At 44.5% G+C, this 26529-nt stretch overlaps 1 protein-coding gene across 1 annotated transcript in view; it reads left to right on the top strand.

Moving 5' to 3' along the window:
* The first annotated feature begins 440 nt into the window (after positions 1 to 440).
* The window catches only part of LOC311232669 (myelin and lymphocyte protein-like), a 102969-nt gene continuing 76880 nt past the window's right edge, over positions 441 to 26529 (top strand). The window contains exon 1 of the mRNA XM_084319537.1: positions 441 to 682. Within this exon, the coding sequence (XP_084175663.1) occupies positions 593 to 682 (90 nt within the window). The 5' untranslated portion in view covers positions 441 to 592. The remainder of the gene's footprint in view (positions 683 to 26529) is intronic.

The raw sequence follows: 26529 nt of genomic DNA, 5'->3' as shown, positions 1-26529 counted from the left end.
ATGTGCATGTAACCTATGTTGATAACGACGGAAATAACTAAACAAACTAACATGAATAGGTTGATTTAATTACCCAGCAATCTATGAAGCACCTCAATCTGAAAATAGCACCCTTATTTGACCCATCCAATTGCATAATTGTAATGAAATATACAGTAGGTCTGTCATTGTACCTATAGCATATGTTTCATGAATCGGTTTTACAGTGACATAATCCCTGAAAACATTATTTGATGTCACTAAATTGTTGTTTTGCCTAAACACAAAGATGTGGCTAATCCAAGTTTTGGTGAGGTTGTTATGGTAATAGGTGGCTCATCAACATGGTCAAACATTTATACCATAGGCGCGGTTTCCACAACAAAGTCGAGATGAACGCATGCGCTTCCCGCGCACTGAAACCTGCAGCATTAATGACCAATAAGACAGGAGACCGAATGACAAAAGTCGTGTTTAGCTATTAAAACGGGTGTGTCGCGACTCGCGAGTCATCGCGATGGGAATACAGTTTTTTGCACGTCATTTTAAGACGGACAGCTGGGTCCTGTTCCACCGTTAGTTCAATCTGCGAGGTGTCTGGAGGAACGCAGCCATGGCATCGAATACAGCAACCATGGGGAATTTACCTAGTGGAAAAGGAATATGTACTACTATTCCAGACATTCTTTACGTACCAGAACTAGTAAGTTATTATAACTTGTGCCTGTGTTTTGCCGCTTTACCTCTAATAAGCTGTTGTTACAGGAAGCCAATTAACGGGCGCTGGATTTACTTTTACGCATTGTTTACGCATGGCTAAAACAGTACATTGTTTTTATTGATGTATACAGGCTATAATGAAATGGTGACTTTTCATCATGAGTATTGAAGGTACATATTGCACTGTTTAGCACTGTACAACCCAGTGGTTGGTTACCGTGTTGAGGAATTTTGAAAAGCCCTTTTTTTTTTTTGGAAATAAGTCTAAGTCAATGAGACGTGATATATGTACAACTGTCTGACCGCTAGTTCATCTTTCAATGTTATTCTCATGTGCTGTGTAGTCTCATATAGGGCCCTTTTAAACTGTTAATTTAAAGAAGTAGTCTAGTCTCAGTGACTAGGGTCCTTTTAATGTTAATTTAAAGAAGTAGTCTAGTCTCAGTGACTAGGGTCCTTTTAAACTGTTAATTTAAAGAAGTAGTCTGTCTCAGTGACTATGGTCCTTTTAAACTGTTCATTTAAAGATGTAGTCTAGTCTCAGTGACTATAGGGTCCGTTTAAACTGTTCATTTAAAGACGTAGTCTAGTCTCAGTGACTATAGGGTCCTTTAAACTGTTCATTTAAAGATGTAGTCTAGTCTCAGTGACTAGGGTCCTTTTAAACTGTTCATTTAAAGATGTAGTCTAGTCTCAATGATTATGGTCCTTTTAAACTATTAATTTAAATGTGGAGTCTATTCTCAGTGACTAGAGTTCATTCAAAGGTGCACTATGCAGTTTCGGGTTTGATTGATTTATTGAAAACTTTATTAACAGATTGCAGAATGGGTACAATAGGCTACCGCTACAGTATGTCTCAATACAAACAACTGCTAAGAGGATGCAGACCAGAAAAAGACTTTCGTCTTGTTTACATAAGGGTCCGCCATTTTCAATTCAGGGGGATTTGTTGACATTGGCAGAGCCTGCTGCAATTAATTGATCAACTATTTATTATGCAAGATAATAATTATAGTATAATGATAATGATAATAATTCTTACAAATGTCTTATACCACTATACTGTATTATTATACGTTTATACATGTTTTATATATTCTCCCTGTCTTGTGATCCCAATTTCATAATATTACTTCATAATATCTTTTTTATAGTTATTTTCCATTGTATCTGAAAATGTGTCTTAAATGTCACAGATTATAGGCCTACTCATTTTGAGCAATTTAATATAGGTCTCTCAGGTCCCCAAAACATGTCTTTGAAGTTTTTCTTTTGTGAAAATACCACTCAGATTATGCATTAGCATGTCTCTGTACCCCCCTGTTTCAGTCCTGTTCTGGACAGGCTGTTTAGATGCCTGTACCTTTAAATGCAAATGAGTCGTGGCTTTCCCCTCCGCACTTTGGCACTGCAAGGGCTTCCCGCTTACGAAATTCAGATCAAACTGTCAAACTAGGAGTTGCAGAGGAAATATAAATTAAGATCCAGCAATTGCATATACTATTTCCTTCGTAAAATGTTGTCAGAAACATATTTTAGTGAACCTTTTTGGTAGAAAAAGAGAAAATTTACGAGCAAGCCACTATCTTGAAAGGTCAAGGACCCGCCCTCTCCACTTGACGTAGGACAGAGAGGCCAATCGGAACGGCCCATCTAAGGGCACAGTTTCTTAATACAGGCTTTGTGCAAAATCTGACTGGCATGTCCTATTCGGATATGAAGTCGTGACGTATCGACCTTCCAATCAAAGCTTCCTGCGTTGACTGAGACTCTTGTCTGTTCAACACGCCCGAGTGCTGAGTGCCTGAGTCCCTTGTTGTTTTAATAGAGTCGTAAAAAAAACTGTTGGGGTATGTGCTCCTAGTATCTCCCATTGTTTGGCCCCTGGACATGAATATACTTCATGTGTGACGTCAGACTTCAGTGTTTCCCCTAGGATATTTTCCAGGGGGGTGGTAGGCCCCCCGAAACTACACTAGTGTTGTTGCGGGGCACGCGTGTCACGGATATGTGGTGTCAACAGTGTCGTCATAGACACGCACAGTAAGGCGGTTGTTAGTATCAGTACATTTCTCTACACTGAGTTGAAATTAAATGATTGCACATAAATTAGGTAAATAAATACATAAATTAACTTATTTACAATTATACATACAGTAGTTACAACACACATATTAACTATTTACAATACAGGGAGGCACATAGAACCCTTACAAAGCCAATGGTTCAATGGCACATTGCACAGTTGTGGTCATTGCACTTGATTTTCCTAGGTTTCCTGAAAAACATTTCAAGGGCCTCCTGGTAGCGGAAGTCCCCAACTGGGGGACCATTGATGGAAACCCTCATGCAGGCTGCAAGATGCTCCCCTGCAGCCTGTTGCGAAGTTCTGATTGAAATTAAAACAGACATGACGTTGCGTGGCAGCTCTATGGTTGTCAGATAATGCGTGTCTGTCTAACTTGTCCTTTCGGTAGGACTGGCAGGGAGACTCAATGAACGCACGCGTCTGGCTACCCCTAGTAGCTGGCTTCTTATGTTGCCGACATATCCTACAGAACATTCCTTAAAATAGAAATAATTGATTTGCTTGTTAGCCATGTTGATCACAGCGAAACCACAGCTCCGATGCATAATGGCGTTAGCTAAACGAAACTTGTTTTAAGGTAAATTGGCTTTCAGTGTGTCAGAGCAAGCGCACTCAAGTTGTTTAGAAATTCTGAGGGCTCAGAGTGCACACTGGACGCTCTGACTGAAGAGTCAGTTTATCAGAGCGGAGCAGCTTTTCAGAGTTAATTTATTAACTCACCTTAACACATTGGACGCTAGACCCGAGTATAGTCGGGTTAACTCGCCGACGCTTGAGCGCCAATCACGAGTATAGTCAGGTTTTAATCGTTATTTATTTTATTAGCAATATCCATTCATTTTCATCCATCCAACCTGATGTTATCGTTGGGAATGGGTCTGAGCTCGCAAAAGGGTAAAATACCGCGACCTATCGTCTCCCGGATTGTATTGCACATCATTGGATTGGATTGGCTGGGACTGTGCATAAAAAAAAAGTCCGGTCCAGGTTTTCCTTCTCGGGCATGCAGTATCGTATACCACATTGACTGGGGACACTCTGAGCAGCGTGGATTATGTGTTTTGGATATATAACGTTGGATCAATAAACACGATCAATATTTGGAATGGCGATCAGGAATTGGATTAATCTTTTTGCAGGACATCAGTGAGGTAAGGACTCTATGTTACCAATCTTGGGTTAATCAGATGTTTCTTTCACAGCGATCACAACGTGTCTGTGTGTGTGTGTGTGTGTGTGTGTGTGCGTGCCGTTGGCGCCGACCCAAGGCACGGATAAGCGATTTTTCAACCCGCTTCTGTATCGTGCATGAGGACACATATACTATCGATAATCTAGCATTTATTTGAAAACAATTCATAAATCAGCCGAAAAATGACAACGTGTTTTGTGTATTCCACTAAAGGGCTATTATCGCGTCTTTCTCTGAAATTACTAGAAATCACCAAAACTATACTCATATTCAAAACGGTATAAAACGGAAATGTACAGATAAAAAAACAATCCGTTTTGTACATGTTGACTGCAAGCAACTCATTGATAAGCGAGGGGTGTATTAGACCCATAGCCATAATTTAAGATCTATTTTAAGCACTCGCAAATCTCCTGTCCTCCCATTGATTAAAGCAGCGACCATTCTAGACCTATATTCGCCATATAGCTCTGGCGCTGAATGTGTTAATAAACAGTATCGCATGTCGTTGTCAACATAAACAATAAACATAGCCATCTGTGGCAACGCTAGCTCACTAGCTTGCTAAAAAATAAAACAAAACAAAAATAAGCTTGCTAACGTTAGCTAGCTCGCTAACGTTACTGGGATTAAAGCAAGCTAGCTAACTGGGTTAACTGTTGTTTCAGGAGGGGCTGGGGGTCCCGTTTGGCGGGGCGGGCCACCCCTTCAAGGCAATGGTAGGGGAAACACTGGACGTAACAACCAAATTATGTGTTAGTTGGACCATCAGAGTCCCAAATGTATGTACTGCACAGGCACTGAAAAAGTGACTTTTCATAATATGACCTTTAACATCACATTTATTTTACTCCACCTTTTTCGTTTATTTTTTTAATTTTTTCGCCCTGGCCTATTTTTAGCTCATAATTTTATTCTATTCTATTGCGCTTCTATCTTAATTTAGTTCATATTCCATTTTATTTTATTCCACCTTTTTTTTTTATTATCTGTCTGTTCCTTGTATGTGAAAACTACTTGGCAATAAAGACCTTTCTGACACTTTCATAATGGGCTGTTGTGAGGCATGAAACTTGCAGAGCAAGTCCAGTCAGGAAACTCTTGCTGCCCATTGGTTCTCAACCAATCACAGGCACCGTTCATGCTCTATTTAAACTTAGAGGACCAGCCTGTTCTGTGTTGCTTGCTTCCACTGCTGCTGTGTTGCTCTATGCTCTATGCTAAAACAAAAAGGCTACTTCTCACTTACAAACATTTTATGCAGATGTTAACTTAAAACTTGTTTACCTTGAACTTGTACCTTCTTAGACCATTTCCCAACTCTACCACGACAATGGTCTCCTGTCAGCCTAGTCGTCAGAGCAGAATCTCTTGTACGACAGGGAGAGAGGAGGGGTTGTCTGTATGTCTGTCTGTATACACCAGCCATAACTGCCGCTAATGGCTGATATGAAATTTAGGGGGGAGGGGCAGGGGCGGATTTAGGATTGTAGGAGATCCGGGGCTTAGCCCAGATGGGCCCCCCCTTTTTTTTTAATTTTTAAAAAATTTTTTTTTTTTTTTTTAATTAAAAAAAAAAAAAATTGGGCAGGCAACGGGTGGTTTGGAGGGGGTCAGGCACGACCCCCTCCACGACAGATTTTTTTTGAATTTAATGAACCTGTACGTGCAATTTCCTGCAATATAGAGCCTTCAATCTTGACCAATAAAGCTGCTCTTTTCACTATAAAACTCAGTTAACCATAACGTAGTTATGGTTAGATTTATATATTGGGGGGGATATATCATATTTTTTATATAATCAAAAAGTGGTGGAGCAAGATCATACCTTTGCTCCCCCAAGTTCAATAGTGGGAGAGCAGAGATGCTCCGAATGCTCTTATGGCCAGGCGTCTATGATTCACTGATACAAAGTAAAATAGTGCAGTGCAATAAAATAGTTAGTAAAATAGAATAAAATAATGCAATAGTGCATTGCAATAAAATAGTTATCATCGTATTTTTTCGGGAGGCCGGTAAGGAGTGCATTACAGTAGTCGAGTTGGCTTGAGATAAAGGCATGGATCTGGTTTTCAGCGTCCTTTTGATTTATAAATGGCCGTACTTTAGCTATGTTTCTAAGGTGGAAGAATTAAGTTTTTGTCAACTTGTTGATTGTGATTTAAAGCTTAGGTCTGAGTCTACCATAACACCAAGACTTAACTCACTCAAATACAGTTAGCAGATGGATAGACCACAGATGGAAATTAGCTTCTGCTAAATCTGGTGCAAACATATTTTCATGTAACAATGATGAACTGTAAAAAAAAAAAAAAAAAAAAAAAAAAAAAAAAATTATTTTTTTTAAATTTTTTTTTAAATAGATTCGGGGCTTTTCAGAATACATCCGGGGCTTGAGCCCAGGTAGCCACCCCCTAGCTCCGCCCCTGGAGAGGGGGACACAGGCCCCCTAAAAGCGATCTAATAACGTTGATGCCTGCCATGGCCACTAGGGGACGAATTTGCAGTGGCCCAATATCCAGATTTCTTCTATATGAAGCTACATAATTATGTACCAAGTTTGACGCTTTTATCACAAAGTGCACAATTCTTCAGCTAAGCTGCACCACTATAGGAAGAGTAGTGGGGAAAGTGATTTTTTAAACATTTAAAATGGTGGAAAATCCAATATGGCAGACAAGTTGTTCTATTAGCAAAGTTGTAGAACATGGACAACTGGTTGGATAGGTGTTTGAAGTGTCGTGTCAATCAGATTTAGGGTTAGGGTTGGATAGGTGAATTAAAGGATAACTCCAACATTTTGGGAAATTAGCTTATTTAACATCTTCCCTGGAGTTAGACAAGAAGATACATACCTTTTTTGTCTCTGTGCGTGCATTTAGCTTAGGGAACAGACGCTCCGTTAGCATAGCTTAGCTTCATCACTGGAAGTGAGGCGGGACAGTACCCTGACGTTCCCTACAGGTTTGTTGATATTCTCATTCCTTCAAAGGATCTGAACCGATTGAAGTTTATGGATACCATGACTTAAAATCCTCTTACCTTGACGATTAAAAGCCTCCCCAATTTAGAAAACAGTAATCCAATGGCTGGTATTGATATACTGCACGCTAACGGAGCTAACCAGCAACCGGACACTCAAACAGATAACGAGAGCAATGACTTCCTTTCTGGGGGGTTTCAAAATAAAAGAGCGACGTCTATAGCAGCGGAAAACGTTTCTTTTGTACATTATCTAACGTTAACACGAACCTAAACTAACGTTACAACTAACCTAAAGTTAGTTTAGGTTCGTGTTAACGTTAGATAATGTACAAAATAAACGTTTTCCGCTGCTATAAACGTCACACTTTTATTTTGAAAACCCCAGAAAGGAAGTCATTATATTTGCTTTACACATCCTGTTCTGCGTTAGCTCCGGTTAGCTCCGAGCGTCCAGTAGTTAGTAGTATATTATCAATACCAGCCATTGGATTACTGTTTTATAAATTGGGGAGGCTTTTAATCGTCAAGGTAAGAGGATTTTAAGTCATGGTATCCATAAACTTCAATCGGTTCAGATCCTTTGAAGGAATGAGAATATCAACAAACCTGTAGGGAACGTCAGGGTACTGTCCTGCCTCACTTCCAGTGATGAAGCTAAGCTATGCTAACGGAGCGTCTGTTCCCTAAGCTAAATGCACGCACAGAGACAAAAAAGGTATGTATCTTCTTGTCTAACTCCAGGGAAGATGTTAAATAAGCTAATTTCCCAAAATGTTGGAGTTATCCTTTAAGTGTTGTGTCAATCAGAATTAGGGTTAGGGTTAGATAGGTGAATTAAGTGTTGTGTCAATCAGATTAGGTTAGGGTTGGATAGGTGAATTAAGTGTTGTGTCAATCAGATTAGGGTTGGATAGGTGAATTAAGTGTTGTGTCAATCAGACTTTAGGGTGTTCAAGATACTTATTTACAAAACTGTACATTTTGACCTACGTTATTTTTTTTTTTTTGCATCTCTCTCTCTCTCTCTCTCTCTCTCTCTCTCTCTCTCTCTCTCTCTGATTCAGGGCACAGGTAACGGTGTTACCCTCTCATTATCACACACTGTAAAACCGAATAAGTTTCCAGAACTTAAAAAAATTGACGTAATCCCATGCCTAAATTTTTTTAAGTTGATAAACTCAAATGTTTTCAGTTGGCTAAGACTTACAATTCTCAGTTAAGGCAACTCAAATATGGTCTGTTACTGTGACTTAAGGTTCTCAGTTAAGTCAAATCAAATATGGTCAGTTACTCTGACTTACAGTTCTCAAGTGGAGTCAACTCAAATATGTTCAGTTACTGTGACTTACAGTTCTCAGTTAAGGCAGTTCAAATATGTTCAGTTACTGTGACTTAAGGTTCTCAAGTGGAGGCAACTCAAATATGTTCAGTTACTGTGACTTACAGTTCTCAGCTAAGGCAATTCAAATATGTTCAGTTACTGTGACTTAAGGTTCTCTAGTGGAGTCACCTCAAATATGTTCAGTTACTGTGACTTACAGTTCTCAGTTAAGGCAATTCAAATATGTTCAGTTACTGTGACTTAAGGTTCTCAAGTGGTGTCAACTCAAATATGTTCAGTTACTGTGACTTACAGTTCTCAGTTAAGGCAGTTCAAATATGTTCAGTTACTGTGACTTAAGGTTCTATAGTGGAGGCAACTCAAATATATTCAGTTACTGTGACTTACAGTTCTCAGTTAAGGCAGTTCAAATATGTTCAGTTACTGTGACTTAAGGTTCTCTAGTGGAGTCACCTCAAATATGTTCAGTTACTGTGACTTACAGTTCTCAGTTAAGGCAATTCAAATATATTCAGTTACTGTGACTTAAGGTTCTCAAGTGGTGTCAACTCAAATATGTTCAGTTACTGTGACTTACAGTTCTCAGTTAAGGCAGTTCAAATATGTTCAGTTACTGTGACTTAAGGTTCTCAAGTGGAGGCAACTCAAATATGTTCAGTTACTGTGACTTAAGGTTCAACCTTAAATCCATGTGATTAAGTTAACAGAACTCAAAGACATTGAGGCAATCTAATGCCTCATTTCTTTTAAGTTAATCAACTCAAATCTTTAAGTTAATCAACTCAAATATTTGCAGTTACTATAACTTAAGGTTCAGTTTTAAAATCCATGTAAATAACTACACAAGCACATTATATCAACTTCAAACAACTATTTTATTTTTTTCTATTCAAAGAGTATACATATATAATCTGTATGTTAGCAATGTACAATAACACTGTAAACACCGTATACACTGTTTTTGGACTATATTACACGTATGTTAACAATACCGACCAGGTATTAGTGCCTCGCAAAGTGCAGATATGAAGTTTTCCCCTTTTTTTGTATGCATTTAGGAGGTTTTGTTCTTCATCGAAACTATTTATCTTACAAAAACATTGTGTTACAACTTCAAACTCTTTATATTTATTTATATTCAAAGAGTATACATCTATTTATCTTACAAAAACATTGTGTTGCCCTCTCCAACATTATGGCAATGTTAAAATTGAAAATATATAGAAAATATATATAGAAAATAAATACATGCATGTTATAACATGTACATACAATGTAATGTATATTACACATTTAATCCCACTGGTCACAATAGTGTAATAATGTTTGTTATAAGGCTCTGAAAATGTTACTGAATGATGTATCAATGTATTTCCAGCAAATATTGAAATAATAAAGGGTCTCAATGTGCAGTGCACATGACCAGATCCGTTTACATCCTGGCTGAATTACTCAAATTTGTATAGTGTGGTCATAGAATGAGCAAACATGTTGACGGCAACTATTGTGACCGTTGGGATAACACAGTGTATCTATGTACAGTACAGAATAAAATGTATAGATTATCTGAAAATTGTCAATCCGCTTGGCACATGTAAAATTCACAAACGTTGTGCTGTATATTGGGTCCTGCCAATGTGGAACCAAAATACCAATCCACATTACATGCTATACAGCTGGCAATACTGTTAATAGTGCACATACCTACATATGGAAATGCAGCTGTATTTGCTCCATGATGTATCATGGAACAAGATGGTGTTTTCATTGAAAGAGTTAGTCAGAATGTCAGAGGCACCATCCGTCATTTAGAGCAGGCTATGTTTGCAGAATGATAACTAGAACACTACAGTACTCTGTACTAGGGCTGGGCGATATGGCCTAAATACGATATCACGATATTTTGTGACCTTTCGGCGATACACGATACGCATCACGATGTTTTTCTTTTTTTCCCCAAACAATTCATTATGAGGCTTACCAAGACAGTATTTGAGTTTGCAAGCTAACATTAAAGACAAAATAAAATACCCATGCATTTAGCATTTTTATATTATATATTAGATTTAGATTATTGGATTATTAGATTATATATTGCATATATTTAGCAATGAGATATTATATGATTTAGATATGAAATATGATGAATTGAAAATGGGGGACCCTGATGTAAACAAGACGAAAGTCTTTCGCTGGTCTGCATCCCCTTAACAATTGTATGTATTGAGCTGTACTGTACCCATTCTGCAATATGTTAATAACGTTTTAAATCAATCAATAGGATTTTAGCATTTTTATGAAACTACTGTATATTTGTATGTCTCTAAATGTTTTGATGAATTGAAAATGGAGGACCCTTATGTAAAAAAGCCGAAAGTCTTTTTCTGGTCTTCATCCTCCAGTCAGTCCACTGTTGTTGTATTGAGCTGTACTGTATTGTACCCATTCTGCAATCGTTAATAACGTTCATTCATTCAATCATTCCGCCGGCAACATAATAATTTTGATTGACAGTCGAGTCTGCCAATTACGTCACACCGCTTGTACCCGCCCTGCTGTTCTTAGCACCAATCGGCAAGCAGCGCTATTCTTTTTTTACTTCCTGAATGCCCTCCTTGATTTTAACGAGAGCTCAGCTCAACGACAACAACAACAGCTCACCGCAGCCGACGAGTGATTACTAGCGCACCGCAGCATGACAACGAGGCATAATGATTTTACTGCAACAAATGTTATAATAAAAGCCTTTCCATACATCTGTCTGATTGAAAACTTTATTAACAGACCGCAGAATGGGCACGCACAACTCGGCACGGACTGAGATATGAACAGTAACGCTTGCTATCTATGTCGTCAGCGGACGTTGCTATGTTTGGGTAAATACGCTGATGTGTAACTATATAACGTGTAACTATATAATGTTGATGCCACAAAACGAATGCCTTTGTTAATCATAAGTACTAACTAACTTTGATGCAGTAGTGTGTGTGTGGGAGCGGCGTTGTTCAAAAGTTTGAACGGGGTGGACCAGATTGACGCGACACAATCCTCTTGGGCAAAACATCACGATATCTGTTACGATTAGTCCTACGCTTCTTTGGCATGATGGACAGATGGACCCAGATGGCAGAGTATAGATGAGACCGGAGACAGAGCGTGACGATGAACAGTTTACTAACACACAAGGTACATACACGACACAGGTAACATTTAACAATGACCGCGCACAGCAGGGCAGGACAGACAGGACTATATACACAAGACTAATTGACAAGACACAGAGGGTAATTTACAAACAAGACACAGGTGTGGTAGACAGAAACAATAGAGCACAGAGTACTGGGAAAACAATAACAAACAACCAGACTAAAACATAATTACAAACCACAGACAGGGGAACACAAGACTAACAAAGTGGAGACAACAGATAATAAACACAACAAACACAACTGACAATAAATAACAATAAGTTGGTGTGTGAGCTGATGCCAGATTGGCATCAGCCCACCGGGTGGTAATGTAGACTGAGGGTTATTGTTAATGGGAGGTACTTGTGAATACTGTCTGAGTCCTGGTCCCACAGGGCCAGGACCGGAGGAAGTGTTACAGTACCCCGCCCTCGAAGGTCGACTCCCAGGCGACCCAACAGGCCCCCCGGGAACGGGGAGGGTGGGAGGGACGGAAGCCGCATCGGCGAAAAGAAGAGGGGGGAGGATGGGGGTTCGAGGGACGGGGCCTGCGGGAACAGGAACGGGGGGAGGGGGCTGACGAGGAGGGCTGGAGCAGGGAAGGATGGGGGGAAGAGACGACGGCTCCGGAGCGCGACCTGGGGCTGGGGTCTCCACGGTGGCGAGACCCCCCGCCGAACCCCGAACCGGAGGCTCCCTGGCGACAGGACGCGGTGCAGGACCCCCAACCGGGGTCCCTCCGGCAGCGGAATCCGACGTCTTCCTCCAGGTCTGCCATGGTGGTGGCTCGTCTTCTGGAACCTCCCAGGGCGGAGGAGACCTCGACCAGGCCGGCGAGGAAGACCTGCGGTCCTGGAAACCCCCTCCCCTGGGGCTGTGGCGTCGGGATCCGCGCCCCGTCCCCGACGCTCCCCTGCGGACCAGGCGACTTCCCACCCAGGGATCCAGCACCGGGGTGGCCGCGGCGCAAGCACCCGATATCATCGGTGCCGCTGGCCCAGCCACTGCGTCCCATGGTGCCAGACCCAGAGCGGTCGCCTGGTCGGCACGCAGGACGGAAGCGCCCAGGATCCCGAGCGTGAAGCTGGCTCCGTCTCTCCTCTCTGCCGGGTCCAAGTTCGGCGCGGTCATTCTGTTACGATTAGTCCTACGCTTCTTTGGCATGATGGACAGATGGACCCAGATGGCAGAGTATAGATGAGACCGGAGACAGAGCGTGACGATGAACAGTTTACTAACACACAAGGTACATACACGACACAGGTAACATTTAACAATGACCGCGCACAGCAGGGCAGGACAGACAGGACTATATACACAAGACTAATTGACAAGACACAGAGGGTAATTTACAAACAAGACACAGGTGTGGTAGACAGAAACAATAGAGCACAGAGTACTGGGAAAACAATAACAAACAACCAGACTAAAACATAATTACAAACCACAGACAGGGGAACACAAGACTAACAAAGTGGAGACAACAGATAATAAACACAACAAACACAACTGACAATAAATAACAATAAGTTGGTGTGTGAGCTGATGCCAGATTGGCATCAGCCCACCGGGTGGTAATGTAGACTGAGGGTTATTGTTAATGGGAGGTACTTGTGAATACTGTCTGAGTCCTGGTCCCACAGGGCCAGGACCGGAGGAAGTGTTACAGATATCCACGAAACGTTAAAAAAGTGTATCGTTAATGAACTGTACCCGATATTTATATAATATCGTCATATCGCCCAGCCCTACTCTGTACTAAGAACACTATACAGTACACTAACTATACTGCCCTGTCAAGGCAGACCACAGTAACTTCCAAACAGTGAAACTGAGAAAAATGGCTTTAAAGTTTTTTGACTTGCCATCCAAAATGTGTTATAGGTAGATAGATGATAGTACCCAGATTTAACATGTATTAATGAAGTAATCTTTAGGCATACAAAAATATGACGTAGTTATTTTAATTAACCCCAAAAAAGCAGATACTGCACTCTGCTGCACGATTTCCTTAAATAATTATACAGGTAATGTACAGGCAAAGTGCAGTAACTTCAAATACAATGTTGTTTTCCCTCCAGCTTTCATAACTTCACCTAGCCATTTTATTTGGATCATCATCATTCCAATATATTCAGGTATTAAATTTCATTTTCAAAATGGCTAGGTTAAGTTATGAAAGCTGCAGGGAAAACAACATTGTATTTGAAGTTACTGCACTTTGCCTGTACATTACCTGTATAATTATTTAAGGAAATCGTGCAGCAGAGTGCAATATCTGCTTTTTTGGGGTTAATTAAAATAATTATGTCATATTTTTGTATGCCTAAAGATTACTTCATTAATACATGTTAAATCTGGGTACTATCATCTATTTACCTATAACACATTTTGGATGGCAAGTCAAAACACTTTAAAGCCATTTTTCACTGTTTGGAAGTTACTGCGGTCTGCCTGGGTTTTGAGTGTGATTTTGTAGTTACTGCAGTTTTTAAAACCCCATATCTCCAAAACTGAGCGACATTAACATCTGAAACTTGGTCACAAGATAAAACATTTATTGACAAGGTCAATTTCACTCATAACTAAATTTTAACTTTTTTCAAGTTACTGCGGTTAGCCTTGACAGGGCAGTATACTACTGCCTACAAGGGCTCAAGGATACAGTCCCACTCTCAGCATACAAGATCGATGGTCTGCTGCTGCTGACTCCCAAGCGATTCATTCAAGTGAAACGGAACTGAGTCCAGCTAATGGTGAATAGTTATTTTATTAATCAATTATTGTGTCTTTATTCACTCTAGTTGTGTAATTGACCAGTTCATATTCTGTATAAGTTCATATTCTGTTATGATAACGCTTCTGTGTTGCGTTTATGGCTCCTGGTATATCGCCTTGTACTCTGTACTGAGAACACTAACTCTACCACTGCCTACAAGCAATGGAAGCAGTCAGAGCAGAGTGGCATTTATGCCCATTGCCTCCTATTGTTCCTCGAGACACAAACGTTTGGGACTTGGATGTTGCCTTTGAGATTCTGATAAACTCTTTCAACTCTAAAACTTACTTGGATGAAATTACAATAATGCCAGCTATAGACGGTTAAGAAAATTCGAACTGTAAAACTCTCAAATGTAAACATATTACATAAAAAATAAAGAACAAGGTACATTGAGTAGTTTGGACCTATTGGCTGAACATCTGCAAAGTAGTACAGCAACTTTTGAAGGTATTATTTTGACATGACAAGACATTTCAGATGAGTTTCTATAGACACACTTTTGAGGTGTTGGTAAGTGCTTTGGGGTAGTGCATAGATTAGTCCAAACATTACAGGAAGGAATAACCAAATCTGGGGAGGCTGATCATGATATGACTTTCAATGACAATAGAGATTGTCACAGGCTGGTAGTGAACTGGACTTGTGTCATGATCACTGATTACAGTAAGGAATAGAAACTCATCTGAAAGAAGGATGTGGGGTGAGGTATTCATTTCCTTGTCATGTCAAAATAATACCTTCAAAAGTTTAATGCAAGAGCGGTCAGGTGACGTAGCGGAGATTGCGTTCGTCACCAACGCTGGAGACACTGGATTCGCGTGTTCGAATCCAACTCCCTGCGTTGTCACCAGCTTGGCTGGCCGTTCACACTAATACAATTTGGCAGTATTAGGGGGTGGGGAAGCTGGCGGGTGGGAATCTGGCATTGTGGACAGCGATGCCTACAGGTCAGGTCTTGGCGCTTGCTAAGCGGGGCAGGACTTGGTGGAGATAGCGTGCCCTCCCACGCGTTACACTTAACCAATGAGAGCCCTCGCTGCCAAGTGAAAAGACGTCACTGGCTGTCGGCGCATGTCTCGGGGGAAGCGTGCGATCGACTCGGGATGCCCTTATACCGACTCGTAGGAGAACATGCATACAGCACCAGGTAGGGGAGGGGGGGGGGGGGGGGTGGGGGGGATTGGCACAACGACTAAATGGGACGGGGAGAAAATCCATTGAAAAATCAGAAGAAAAAAAAAGTATTGCATCATCAAGTCATTCTTGAGAGTCTGCAACCTGGGCGACAGTTTACCAGCTTCTAGACCTAGTAAAATCTTCTGAATGAATTCAAAAGTGTTGGTAAGTCCCTTGGGGTAGCTGAGGTGTAGTGCATAGATTAGTCCAAACATTACCAGGAAGGAATCACCAAATCTGGGGAGGCTGATCATGATGTGACTTTCAATGACAACAGAGATTGTCACAGGCTGGTAGTGAACTGGACTTGTGTCATGGTCACTGATGACAGTAAGGAGGGCCACTGCAACACCCTGAAGCTCTGGCTCATCAGGCGTGTCCTGAAGGAATGAAAGAGACATAATAATCACAAATAAATCCATGGTTTCTACAAAGTGCAGCACAAAGCTAAGTATATGGAGTTGTGTTTGTAAGTTGTTTATATTTTAGTTAGAACAATTTTTTTGGTGAGAAGGTTATTTTTATTTAACCAGGTTAGTCCCGTCGAGATCAAATATCTCTTTCACAAGGGAGACCTGGAAGGAAGGAAGACTGATACTTAGCATTTTGATTAACTGTTCACTTAATATACAGTTGTACTGTAAATTATTTTCACTCGGACTCACTGTGCAGGTTTTGAAAAATCCAGCGACTTCCTCATGCAGATACACAGGCAGGGCATGGAGAACAGTGGTACGCCTGGTGTGAACATCATGGATTTCCTATTAAGATGTAAGATTAAGAAGAAGAAAAAGAATTGTATTATATGGAAATGTTTACTGAACAAAGCGGATTTTAAACAGTCCAATCAGATATGTCCACAAATAACATGTTCACATCTTTAATGCAATCAGAAAAATGGCAAACACAATGGTGGACTAATTGTAAAATTCAAAAGCTCATTTGAATCATTGAACCTGTTCAATGTTACAGAGGTTCGACCTATGACATGTATAATAATCTATTCACCTGTTCATCGTGGATTTTAAAAATGTGAGCCAAAGCATCTGCTGTGTTCCCAGTTTTGGACGCCTTCTGTCTGAATAACGTCATCAGTCGAGGAAGATGGCGGTCAAGCTCAGCGAAGAATGTGTTGGGCAGGTTCTGGTTGGTAATCAGCTGGAACTCTGCATACACCTATATTTAAAAACAGCAGGACAATATAGTATATCAACATCAATTAGTCACTTCAACTTGGTGGATCTCTTACCTTGTTTGGTTTGGGCTTCAGAGCATGACGGCGGGATTTCTGGTCAACCATGTCATTACATGCTTTGCGGAATCGGTCGCTGATGACTAGCTCGCGGGGGCGCACAGAACACACATGCAGATGCGCCGCTAGAGTATATAAACCAGGCTTAAGAATCACAAGTTTCACTTTAAAACACACAGAATGTGCCAAATGTTAACACAGGAAAGAGAGAGCTGATCTATCTGTTTAAATAACTGTATTCTAGAAGTCAAAGAAGCTGCACACAATTTACACTGCCAGACTACCATATTGGAACTATGAGAAAAAACTGAGCTCTGTGGAAACAGATTAATAAACTATGTTCTGGTCTCAACGATACAGTCCCATCTCACAAATATGTTTTTATATTTAAAAATAATCAGCTTACTGTTTGGCTCATTTGAATATTTCCCAGCAGCACTTGCTACCTGAAAGGCAAGGGAAAAAATACAACGTTTAGACCTCCATGAAACATATACCAGAATAACTTACAACTCAATATAACAAGTTCATACTATTAGCTTACAAAAACATGATCATAATTTTCACAGTTTGAATGTTTAACCATCAATCAGAAGGAGATAGAGAGAGAGCGCAGGAGAGCGAGAGAGAGGAGATAGAGAGAGAGGAGATAGAGAGAGAGGGAGGGAGGGAGAGAGAGAGGGAGGGAGGGAGAGAGAGAGCGGAGATGAATGAGAGCGTGAATTAATATCTCTCTCAAACCTCCTTTTGTCAAAAATATATATCTATTACAAACATCAATTTACAAGCTCAAAGAAATGGAGATATGTGGCTTCGACCATGCATGCCATGAGGACGCGACGCCTGCATGACACTCAACCAATATAACCAAATTAATCTCCCTCAAACCCGATAATAGGACATAATGTGCAAACAAACCTAAAATGGAGATGCGGCTTGACATGCATGCATGATGCACGCACGAGGGCGACGCCATCTTTACCTGCACTATAACTCACACTTGCACTTGACCCAATATCGAACTCTTAATATTTTGCATGAAACAACATCATTTCGGTGTGCCATAATATTTTAATTGCACACAGCATGCATGCAGGCAGTTGTTTAAGAAGACAATGGAGACCGAGTTATCTTAATTATACTGAACAGCCATTAACTATAACTGTTGTGAAGGGCCAGATTAAACCGAATATATATATTTATTTATATATATATATTTAATTGTATTTGTATATTCTCTAATATTCCCTGATATCCCTTGTATATTCCTTGTACAATATGCATTGAATATCCATTCTAGCCTACTGAACATCCCATAATAGTCTCCATTCTACTATTGGTCGAGACCTTGGTGCCAGGCTGCCATACCCCTCAGACCCAGTTCAAACGTACCGCTCGACATGTACGAACAAGTCCTAGTTCCGCGTAGGAATTTGGCTACCGCACCACTAATGGGACTATTTGTTCATAGTGCGTATATATACTGCGCTACTAAAGTAGGACTTCCTTTTCAGTCCAGTTTCTTACCCTCCAATAGAGTCACAGACATAAAGCCTCCCCGCGACGCCACGTGTGGGAGTAAGGCCAAGTTCGCCTACCATCGGTATTGAGACATCGTGTATATTAATATTTGAATAGTCATATTTGGCACTATATCGTCGAGTTGGACGTAGTCTATTAAGCTAATAATAGTCTGTTAATATATAGTGCTTCGTGCGGTGAGAATACTACCGTAGTCAGTACCCCATCGTTTCGGGCAGAGAACTGGCTGCTTACCCAGGGTGGTTGACCCTATGTGAAGCTGCACCCGAGGAGCCCCAGAGCCGACGAGCGAGTGGACCTGTATACCGGATTATTCTACCGACGACAGCCCGCCTTCCCAGGCACGGATTATGCTTTGGATACTTGATTATTCCATGGATAAAGACCCCCGACACTGCCGTGTGTTGGAACCCCCCCCCTGGAGAGGACGCAAGGTGAGGAGACGCTCTGCAAGACGAGGTCGCTTCACGTCTCTCCCCCGTGGACCGGAGAGAGCCGGCCCACAAAGAGTCCACCTGCTTTCATCTGTGGTCCAAGGATCGCCGGCGCATTGAACGGCACTACAGTGGGTTCACCTGGGATACCCTTGGCCGGACGAGGCAGCCGGATTCTACCCCCCCCCCCCTCCTACTCCTGTCGGCTTACAAGCGACCGGATTAACCCCTCTAGTGTATCTAGTATAATCATTAAAGTATCATTGCTGTTATTCCTTAACTATTCCAGGTCGTATATTTACCACCTGCGCCTTCAGAGATTGGACATTCTCTATTGATATACCGACGAATACTCCTTGCCATAAAAGTGCATACTATTTCAATTCATAAATGTAATTAAGTGATTAAGTGCTTATTCTACACACCATCGCTGTGTAGGAATAAAGACCTGTTTCTAATTCGTACATTTGTGTTGGATCCGTTTCATCTACGTGAGAGTGTTCATGATAATATATTTATGCCGTGTACTGGGTGGCCGAATATTAAGTACAAAGGTAGTGGTAGTAAGTATCATATCTAGTAATACAGTCAGGGAATTGTACCCCTTAGTTACAATTGGTCCTTCGAGCCGGATGGTAATTAGTGTAATATTAATATAGTGTTATTAATATTGAAATGGCCTATGATGAACACTCCACGAAACGATCCTCCTAACCAACGCCCGCAGCGCGAACGACGGCTCCCTCAGTACTTAGAGGCTTACGCTGTCAGTCAACAACCTAGTCTTCTACTAACAGTAAACGCGGTAAAACTAGAAAGTAAAAGTATGTCTAACCCCAACGCCCAGACTACCCCGACCATAGAGGCCCCTACGGGCTCTAATGTAACTGACCAAGTTCACGGTGGGGACCAGTGGGAACCAGACATGACTTCACACCCCGCCAGTACTGAAGAAGTAGTCCCCGATGAGTCCCGGGAGGAATACAACGCTACCGAGAGAGAACTCGGCACGGAAGAAGACGGGGAGAGCACCGTGGAGATAGAACTCCAAGGCTCCGCAAGGAGTACCCCGAGGGAAGGCTCCCCTATACAACCGCCTTCTCCCAGCGAGGCAGAGAGGACCCTACAGCAGGCCTTCCTCATCAGCCTGAACGCCGCTGCTGAACGCGACCGACTGCAGATCCAGCAGCGAAGCGAACACGAGCAGATACGTCTAGAAATAAGACGCATTCAGATGGAAGAGAATGTGGCCCGAGAACGAGCCGGTGCTCAACGGGACGCAGCGCGCGACAGACAGCAGTCGCAACTAATAGAACAGCTGATCAGACGGACAACACCCTCTCCCTCCGCCAGAGGCTCCAGGAACTCGTCTAGACACACCTCCAGGGCGGCATCCCCTAGCCGAGTAAACAACCCTGAACTTGACCAACAGACGAGGTCTATACCCCCCACAGACCACCTCCCCCCACCGGTCCAAGCGAGACCTAGCAACCGGGAAGGAGCAGCATATCCTGTGGAGAGGCTAAACCAGAGACTACAAGCACTGGATGACCTAACTGAAGACGAAGAGGAAGAGGAGGAGAACCACGCCCGAAGACAGCACAGTACTCTACCGGACCAGGAGGCCCGGTACAGCCCAGGCTATACTCCCGCGGAGCTGCGCTACAGACCCCCGACTCTATACACGGGTGAGCACGACGCACGACCCGCACCGAGGAACAGCACCTGGACAAGCGGGCCATGGTACACTGCCGGTACCAGCCCATACCAAGGAGCGGGAGGAGACTCGCCTAGGAGGCCTCTCCCCCAACGCTCGCCGATGTATCCACAGTCAGCGTCATACATTGGCACGCCTATGGTACCCGACTTCACCCAAGAGAACCGGGCCCAGTATACAGAACTCCGCATGTGTCTGGAGACCATGTTGGTGGATGTATTGGATGAACGCCACAAATACGCCATCCTACTGAAGCACTTAAAGGTACCCCGCGCACATAATATAGCGCTCGCCTACGCGACTTCCACCACCCCATACACAGCAGCGCTGGTAGCATTGGACCAGAGGTATGGGCGCATATGGGATTACGTGATCCAGGAGATCCGACACATCGACCGCTTACCCCCAGCAATAGACAATCGAGCACTGGACGACCTGTCCATCAGAGTGCAGTCCCTGGTAGGGATGTTGGGAGCGCAAAGAGAGAAGGGGAGGCATGAACTTTACGCCAACTCAAATGTGGAAAGGATTCTGGAGAAGCTGCCGCCCGCTCGTCAGGAGCGCTTTAGGCGGCAGAGGGACCACAGAGACCCGAATGGCCCCGAACCGAACCTCCTCGATCTAGCAGACTTCCTGGCGAGAGAAGTCAGCAGCCTACGGCTAGATACATTCGGACGGAGCACCCCTGGCTCCAGAGAAGGAACCAGACGACTAAATGATGGAAGAAGATCGGTGACTGTGATGCACCAATCGGAGTCAGTACCGAGCAGCAGGAGCCACAGTACCCCCTCCAGAACGGAGAAGTGGAAGATAGTGTGCCCCTACTGTGAGAAAGAACACTGGCTAGCGCAATGTGACTCCTTCCCCAAGCTGAACGCGGAGGAAGCAGGTCAATGGATAAAGTCCAACAAGCGCTGTTTTCGCTGTGCGCGCTCACACATGGCAGCCGAATGCCGCTTAAAGAAAAGGTGCACCAAGTGCGATGGAGCCCATCTTGACATACTTCACGACAGTAACAGACGGCGCCCTTCACCTGCACCATCCAGCCGCAAAGCGAGCGTCATGTACATCGATCCCGCCAGCAGCAGTGGAGCCCGAGTACTCCTAAAAGTAGTGCGTGTGACACTAAGCTACCAGAATAAAGTCCTGGACACTTACACCGTCCTCGATGACGGGTCAGAGAAGACCCTGCTGCTCGCCTCCGCTGCGGCCCAGCTAGGGCTGCGGGGAAGCGAAACCCAAATGACAATTCGGACAATAAGACGAGATTTGAAGACGATAAAGGGCGAGAATGTCTCATTCTCTATCGCAGCAAGCGGCCAGCCTGAGCGACGGTACCAGATTGCAGACGCTTTCACCAGCCAAGAAATAGGACTGTCGCGGTACACATACCCCGTCGCCAAGCTGATGGAGAAATATGCACATCTGCGCAAGTTACCGATCCCGCTCATAGACAATGCTATGCCGACCCTGTTGATAGGCTCCGACCATGCAGACCTCATTGTCCCGATAGACCGGGTTCATACCGGACCCCGAGGCTGTCCTGCAGCAGTCGAGACCCGTTTGGGATGGACTCTCCAAGGCCCGCTCGCCAAATCTCTCAACCGAAGTACAGCCACTAGATGTCTCCACTCCCGAGTCACAGAGGGAGAAACCGCACTCCTGCAACACGTAGAGCGGCTATGGACCTTGGAACAAATGCCCTTTAAGAACGGAAAGAAAGACATTCGCTCTAAAGATGACATTTACGCAATTCACCTCCTCGAGACAGGGACCAAGAGAGTCCCGGTCAACGGCGTGTTGAGATACGCCACGCCACTCCTGCGGCGAGAAGGAATGCCTACTTTCCACGCCAAGACAGACGCCACAGAACGGTACCTGCTGAACACGGAGCGGCGCTTAGCCAAGAACCCCGCCCAAGAGAGTGTATACCGCGCTGAGATTGAGAAGCTCATCACAGCGGGACACGTCACAAAGATGGACATTAAAGAGGCTGACCAGACCACTGAATCGTGGTACGTGCCCCACCACAAGGTCCATCACAACGGTAAAGACCGCATAGTATTTAACTGCAGCTACCAGATCGGATCCCAAAATCTGAATAAAGAGTTACTGCCCGGTCCCACACTCGGCCCCTCCCTACTCGGCGTTCTACTCCGCTTCCGCCAGGAAAAGGTGGCCATCAGCGGGGACATTAAAGGAATGTTCCTGCAGGTGAGATTAGTAGAGGCGGACAAGCCCCTGTTACGGTTCCTATGGAGAGAGAAGCCAGGAGATGAGCACCCAGCCATCTACCAATGGGAAGTCCTCCCCTTCGGAACGACGTGCAGCCCCTGCTGTGCGACATTTGCACTACAGAAACATGTAGCAGAGGACCCAGCAGCGGACGAAGAGGTCCGACACAGCGTAAAGAACAGCTTCTACGTAGACAACTGTCTACAAAGCCTTTCAACCCAGGAAGAAGCCGAGGCTCTCCTGATTAAACTCCGCGCCTCATTGATCAAAGGCGGCTTTGATCTCAGGCAGTGGGCCAGCAGCGATCCGCAAGTACTGCGCAGCCTCTCCTCCGAGGACAAGGCAGCCAGCAGCGAGACCTGGATGGCTACAATCCCGGGAGAAGCCTAGGAGATGACCCTGGGATTGGTGTGGCGATTCAAAACAGATTCGCTTCACTACAGACACAAGCCCCTGACTACGGAGCAGGGAAGGCCGGCGGCGGCGCCGACCACCAGACGGAGTGTGTACACAACACTCGCCCGACAATATGACCCGCTAGGATGTATTCTACCGTACACCACCAGGGCAAAAATGATTGTACGAGCATTGTGGGACAAGGACCAGGGCTGGGACGACCCCATTCCCGCACACCTTGCATCCACCTGGAGAGAGTGGGAGATGGAGCTCCACTCACTCCCAGGCGTTAATATGCGCCGAAGCTACTTCCCACCCACGGTGAGGCCAGAGACATGTAAAATGGACTTACACGTCTTCAGTGACGCCTCAGAGGTCGCATACGGATCAGTAGCCTACTTGCGGGCCCAAGACCAGGGGGGAGAGATCTACACAGCATTTGTCCTCGCCCGCTCGAGAATAGCCCCACGCAAGCAACAATCTATCCCACGTCTAGAGCTCTGCGCAGCCCTAGCCGGAGCGCACCTAGCCACGCTCATCCAACGTGAGCTCACCATACCGGTGTCTAGAACAATCCTGTGGTCAGATTCCACGACGGTACTCGCCTGGATCAAATCGGACTCATGCAAGTACAAAGTCTTCGTGGGAGTCAGAGTCACCGAGATTCAAGACTTAACCGAAGAGTTAACCGGAGAAACAGAGTGGCGCTACGTTGATACAAAACAGAACCCAGCTGACGTCATCACCCGGGGGATGCCCCTGGATGACCTCACCCGTCGCAATGTCTACAGTGACGGCCCCGCATTCCTAAGACTCCCGGAAGGACAGTGGCCCAGGCCTATCCCGAGGGAAGCAAGTCCAGAGGAGGTGGAAATTAAGAAGTCTGTGTTCTGTGGATTGAGCACCGTAGCCTCCACCGACCCTAACATAGACGATTGCACGTCCATAGAGAGTGCACAACAAAGAACATTCCTGCGGTACCACCCGGAGTGCAAGTCCCCCGCTGATATGTCAGCAGCTAACTACGAGGAAGCAGAATTGCTTCTACTGCAGCGAGCCCAGAGAGACTCGTTCCCCGATGAATTGGCCTGTCTACAGGGAGGAAAGCCCGTCCCATCCGACAGCAGATTAATTCACCTGGCCCCCGAGAGCGACGCTCATACCCTCATCAGAGTGGGTGGTCGCCTACGCAGAGCCCCCAATCTACCGGATGACATTAAATACCCGATCGTATTGAACAGCCGACACAAGGTCACAGAGCTGATTATAAAGAAATACGATGAGGATGTACATCACGCAGGAGCAGAAAGAGTCTTCGCGGAAATCAGACGTCGTTACTGGATCCTACAAGGAAGAGAGGCGGTACGACGCTTCCAGCGAACATGTCTAGACTGCCGCAAGTGGCGCGCGCAGCCCAGCATACCAAGGATGGCTGACCTTCCTCCATGTCGCCTCCGAATCAGTGACAAGCCATTCCACTCAACGGGTATGGACTGCTTTGGCCCGCTGCACATAAAGAAAGGAAGAGGAACCGAGAAGCGGTGGGGTATTGTATTCAAATGCATGACCACCAGAGCGATACACATCGAGCTTCTCCCGACCATGAGCACAGACTCATTCCTTATGGCCTTCCGTAGATTCACATCACGGAAAGGAAGACCGTCTACCCTATTGTCCGATCATGGGACAAACTTCAAAGGCGGCGAAAGAGAGCTGAGAGAGAGCTTCCAAGCTATGGGCCCAGAACTTAAGACCCACCTCGCTCCAGCACAGGTTGATTTCCAATTCAACCCCCCAAACGCACCCCACTTCGGTGGCACTTGGGAACGAGAAGTGCGCTCCATAAAGACAGCCCTGTACGCAGTACTTGGGGCCCAGACTGTGGCGGAAGAAGTCCTAATGACAGTCCTCACGGAGATTGAGGGAGTACTTAACTCGAAGCCCCTCGGATATGTCTCCAGTGATGTGGCGGATATCGACCCAGTTACCCCCAACACACTCCTGATGGGGCGGCTAGATCCTGCATTACCACAGACAATGTACCGGCCTGAAGAAGCGAACGGCCGACGAATGTGGAGGTACAGCCAAGTATTAGCCGACAAGTTTTGGAACAGTTTCCTACTGCACTACCTACCGTCTCTACAGACCCGCCAGAAGTGGGTAAAGGAGAGAGACAATTTGACAGAAGGAACAGTCGTCATGATTATTGATCAATCACTGCCCAGAGCTATGTGGCCGGCCGGCCGCGTAAGCAAAGTGATCACCGGTGCCGACGGCAAGGTCCGAGCAGCTGAAGTGCTCGTCCAGGGTCGCACTTACACCCGTCCCGTGGCAAGGCTCATAGAACTGCCTCGACTCCCAGACACAATCGATGATGACCATGACCCTACAACCCTATGACTTTGTGAAGTTGACTGACCCCTACAGCAAACCCTTATGTGTAAATAGACAACGCGATTAATCTGTCTCTGTTTAACTGATTAGGTCTGGGACCTATTCAGGGGGTGGCTGTTGTGAAGGGCCAGATTAAACCGAATATATATATTTATTTATATATATATATTTAATTGTATTTGTATATTCTCTAATATTCCCTGATATCCCTTGTATATTCCTTGTACAATATGCATTGAATATCCATTCTAGCCTACTGAACATCCCATAATAGTCTCCATTCTACTATTGGTCGAGACCTTGGTGCCAGGCTGCCATACCCCTCAGACCCAGTTCAAACGTACCGCTCGACATGTACGAACAAGTCCTAGTTCCGCGTAGGAATTTGGCTACCGCACCACTAATGGGACTATTTGTTCATAGTGCGTATATATACTGCGCTACTAAAGTAGGACTTCCTTTTCAGTCCAGTTTCTTACCCTCCAATAGAGTCACAGACGTAAAGCCTCCCCGCGACGCCACGTGTGGGAGTAAGGCCAAGTTCGCCTACCATCGGTATTGAGACATCGTGTATATTAATATTTGAATAGTCATATTTGGCACTATATCGTCGAGTTGGACGTAGTCTATTAAGCTAATAATAGTCTGTTAATATATAGTGCTTCGTGCGGTGAGAATACTACCGTAGTCAGTACCCCATCGTTTCGGGCAGAGAACTGGCTGCTTACCCAGGGTGGTTGACCCTATGTGAAGCTGCACCCGAGGAGCCCCAGAGCCGACGAGCGAGTGGACCTGTATACCGGATTATTCTACCGACGACAGCCCGCCTTCCCAGGCACGGATTATGCTTTGGATACTTTGATTATTCCATGGATAAAGACCCCCGACACTGCCGTGTGTTGGAACCCCCCCCCTGGAGAGGACGCAAGGTGAGGAAACGCTCTGCAAGACGAGGTCGCCTCACGTCTCTCCCCCGTGGACCGGAGAGAGCCGGCCCACAAAGAGTCCACCTGCTTTCATCTGTGGTCCAAGGATCGCCGGCGCATTGAACGGCACTACAGTGGGTTCACCTGGGATACCCTTGGCCGGACGAGGCAGCCGGA

This window comes from Notolepis coatsorum, assembly GCF_963971535.1.
Source record: "Notolepis coatsorum genome assembly, chromosome: 7".
Taxonomy (NCBI): Eukaryota; Metazoa; Chordata; class Actinopteri; order Aulopiformes; family Paralepididae; genus Notolepis; species Notolepis coatsorum.
The sequence above is the reverse complement of the archived record's forward strand: the minus strand, read 5'-3'. Positions and strand labels throughout refer to the sequence as shown.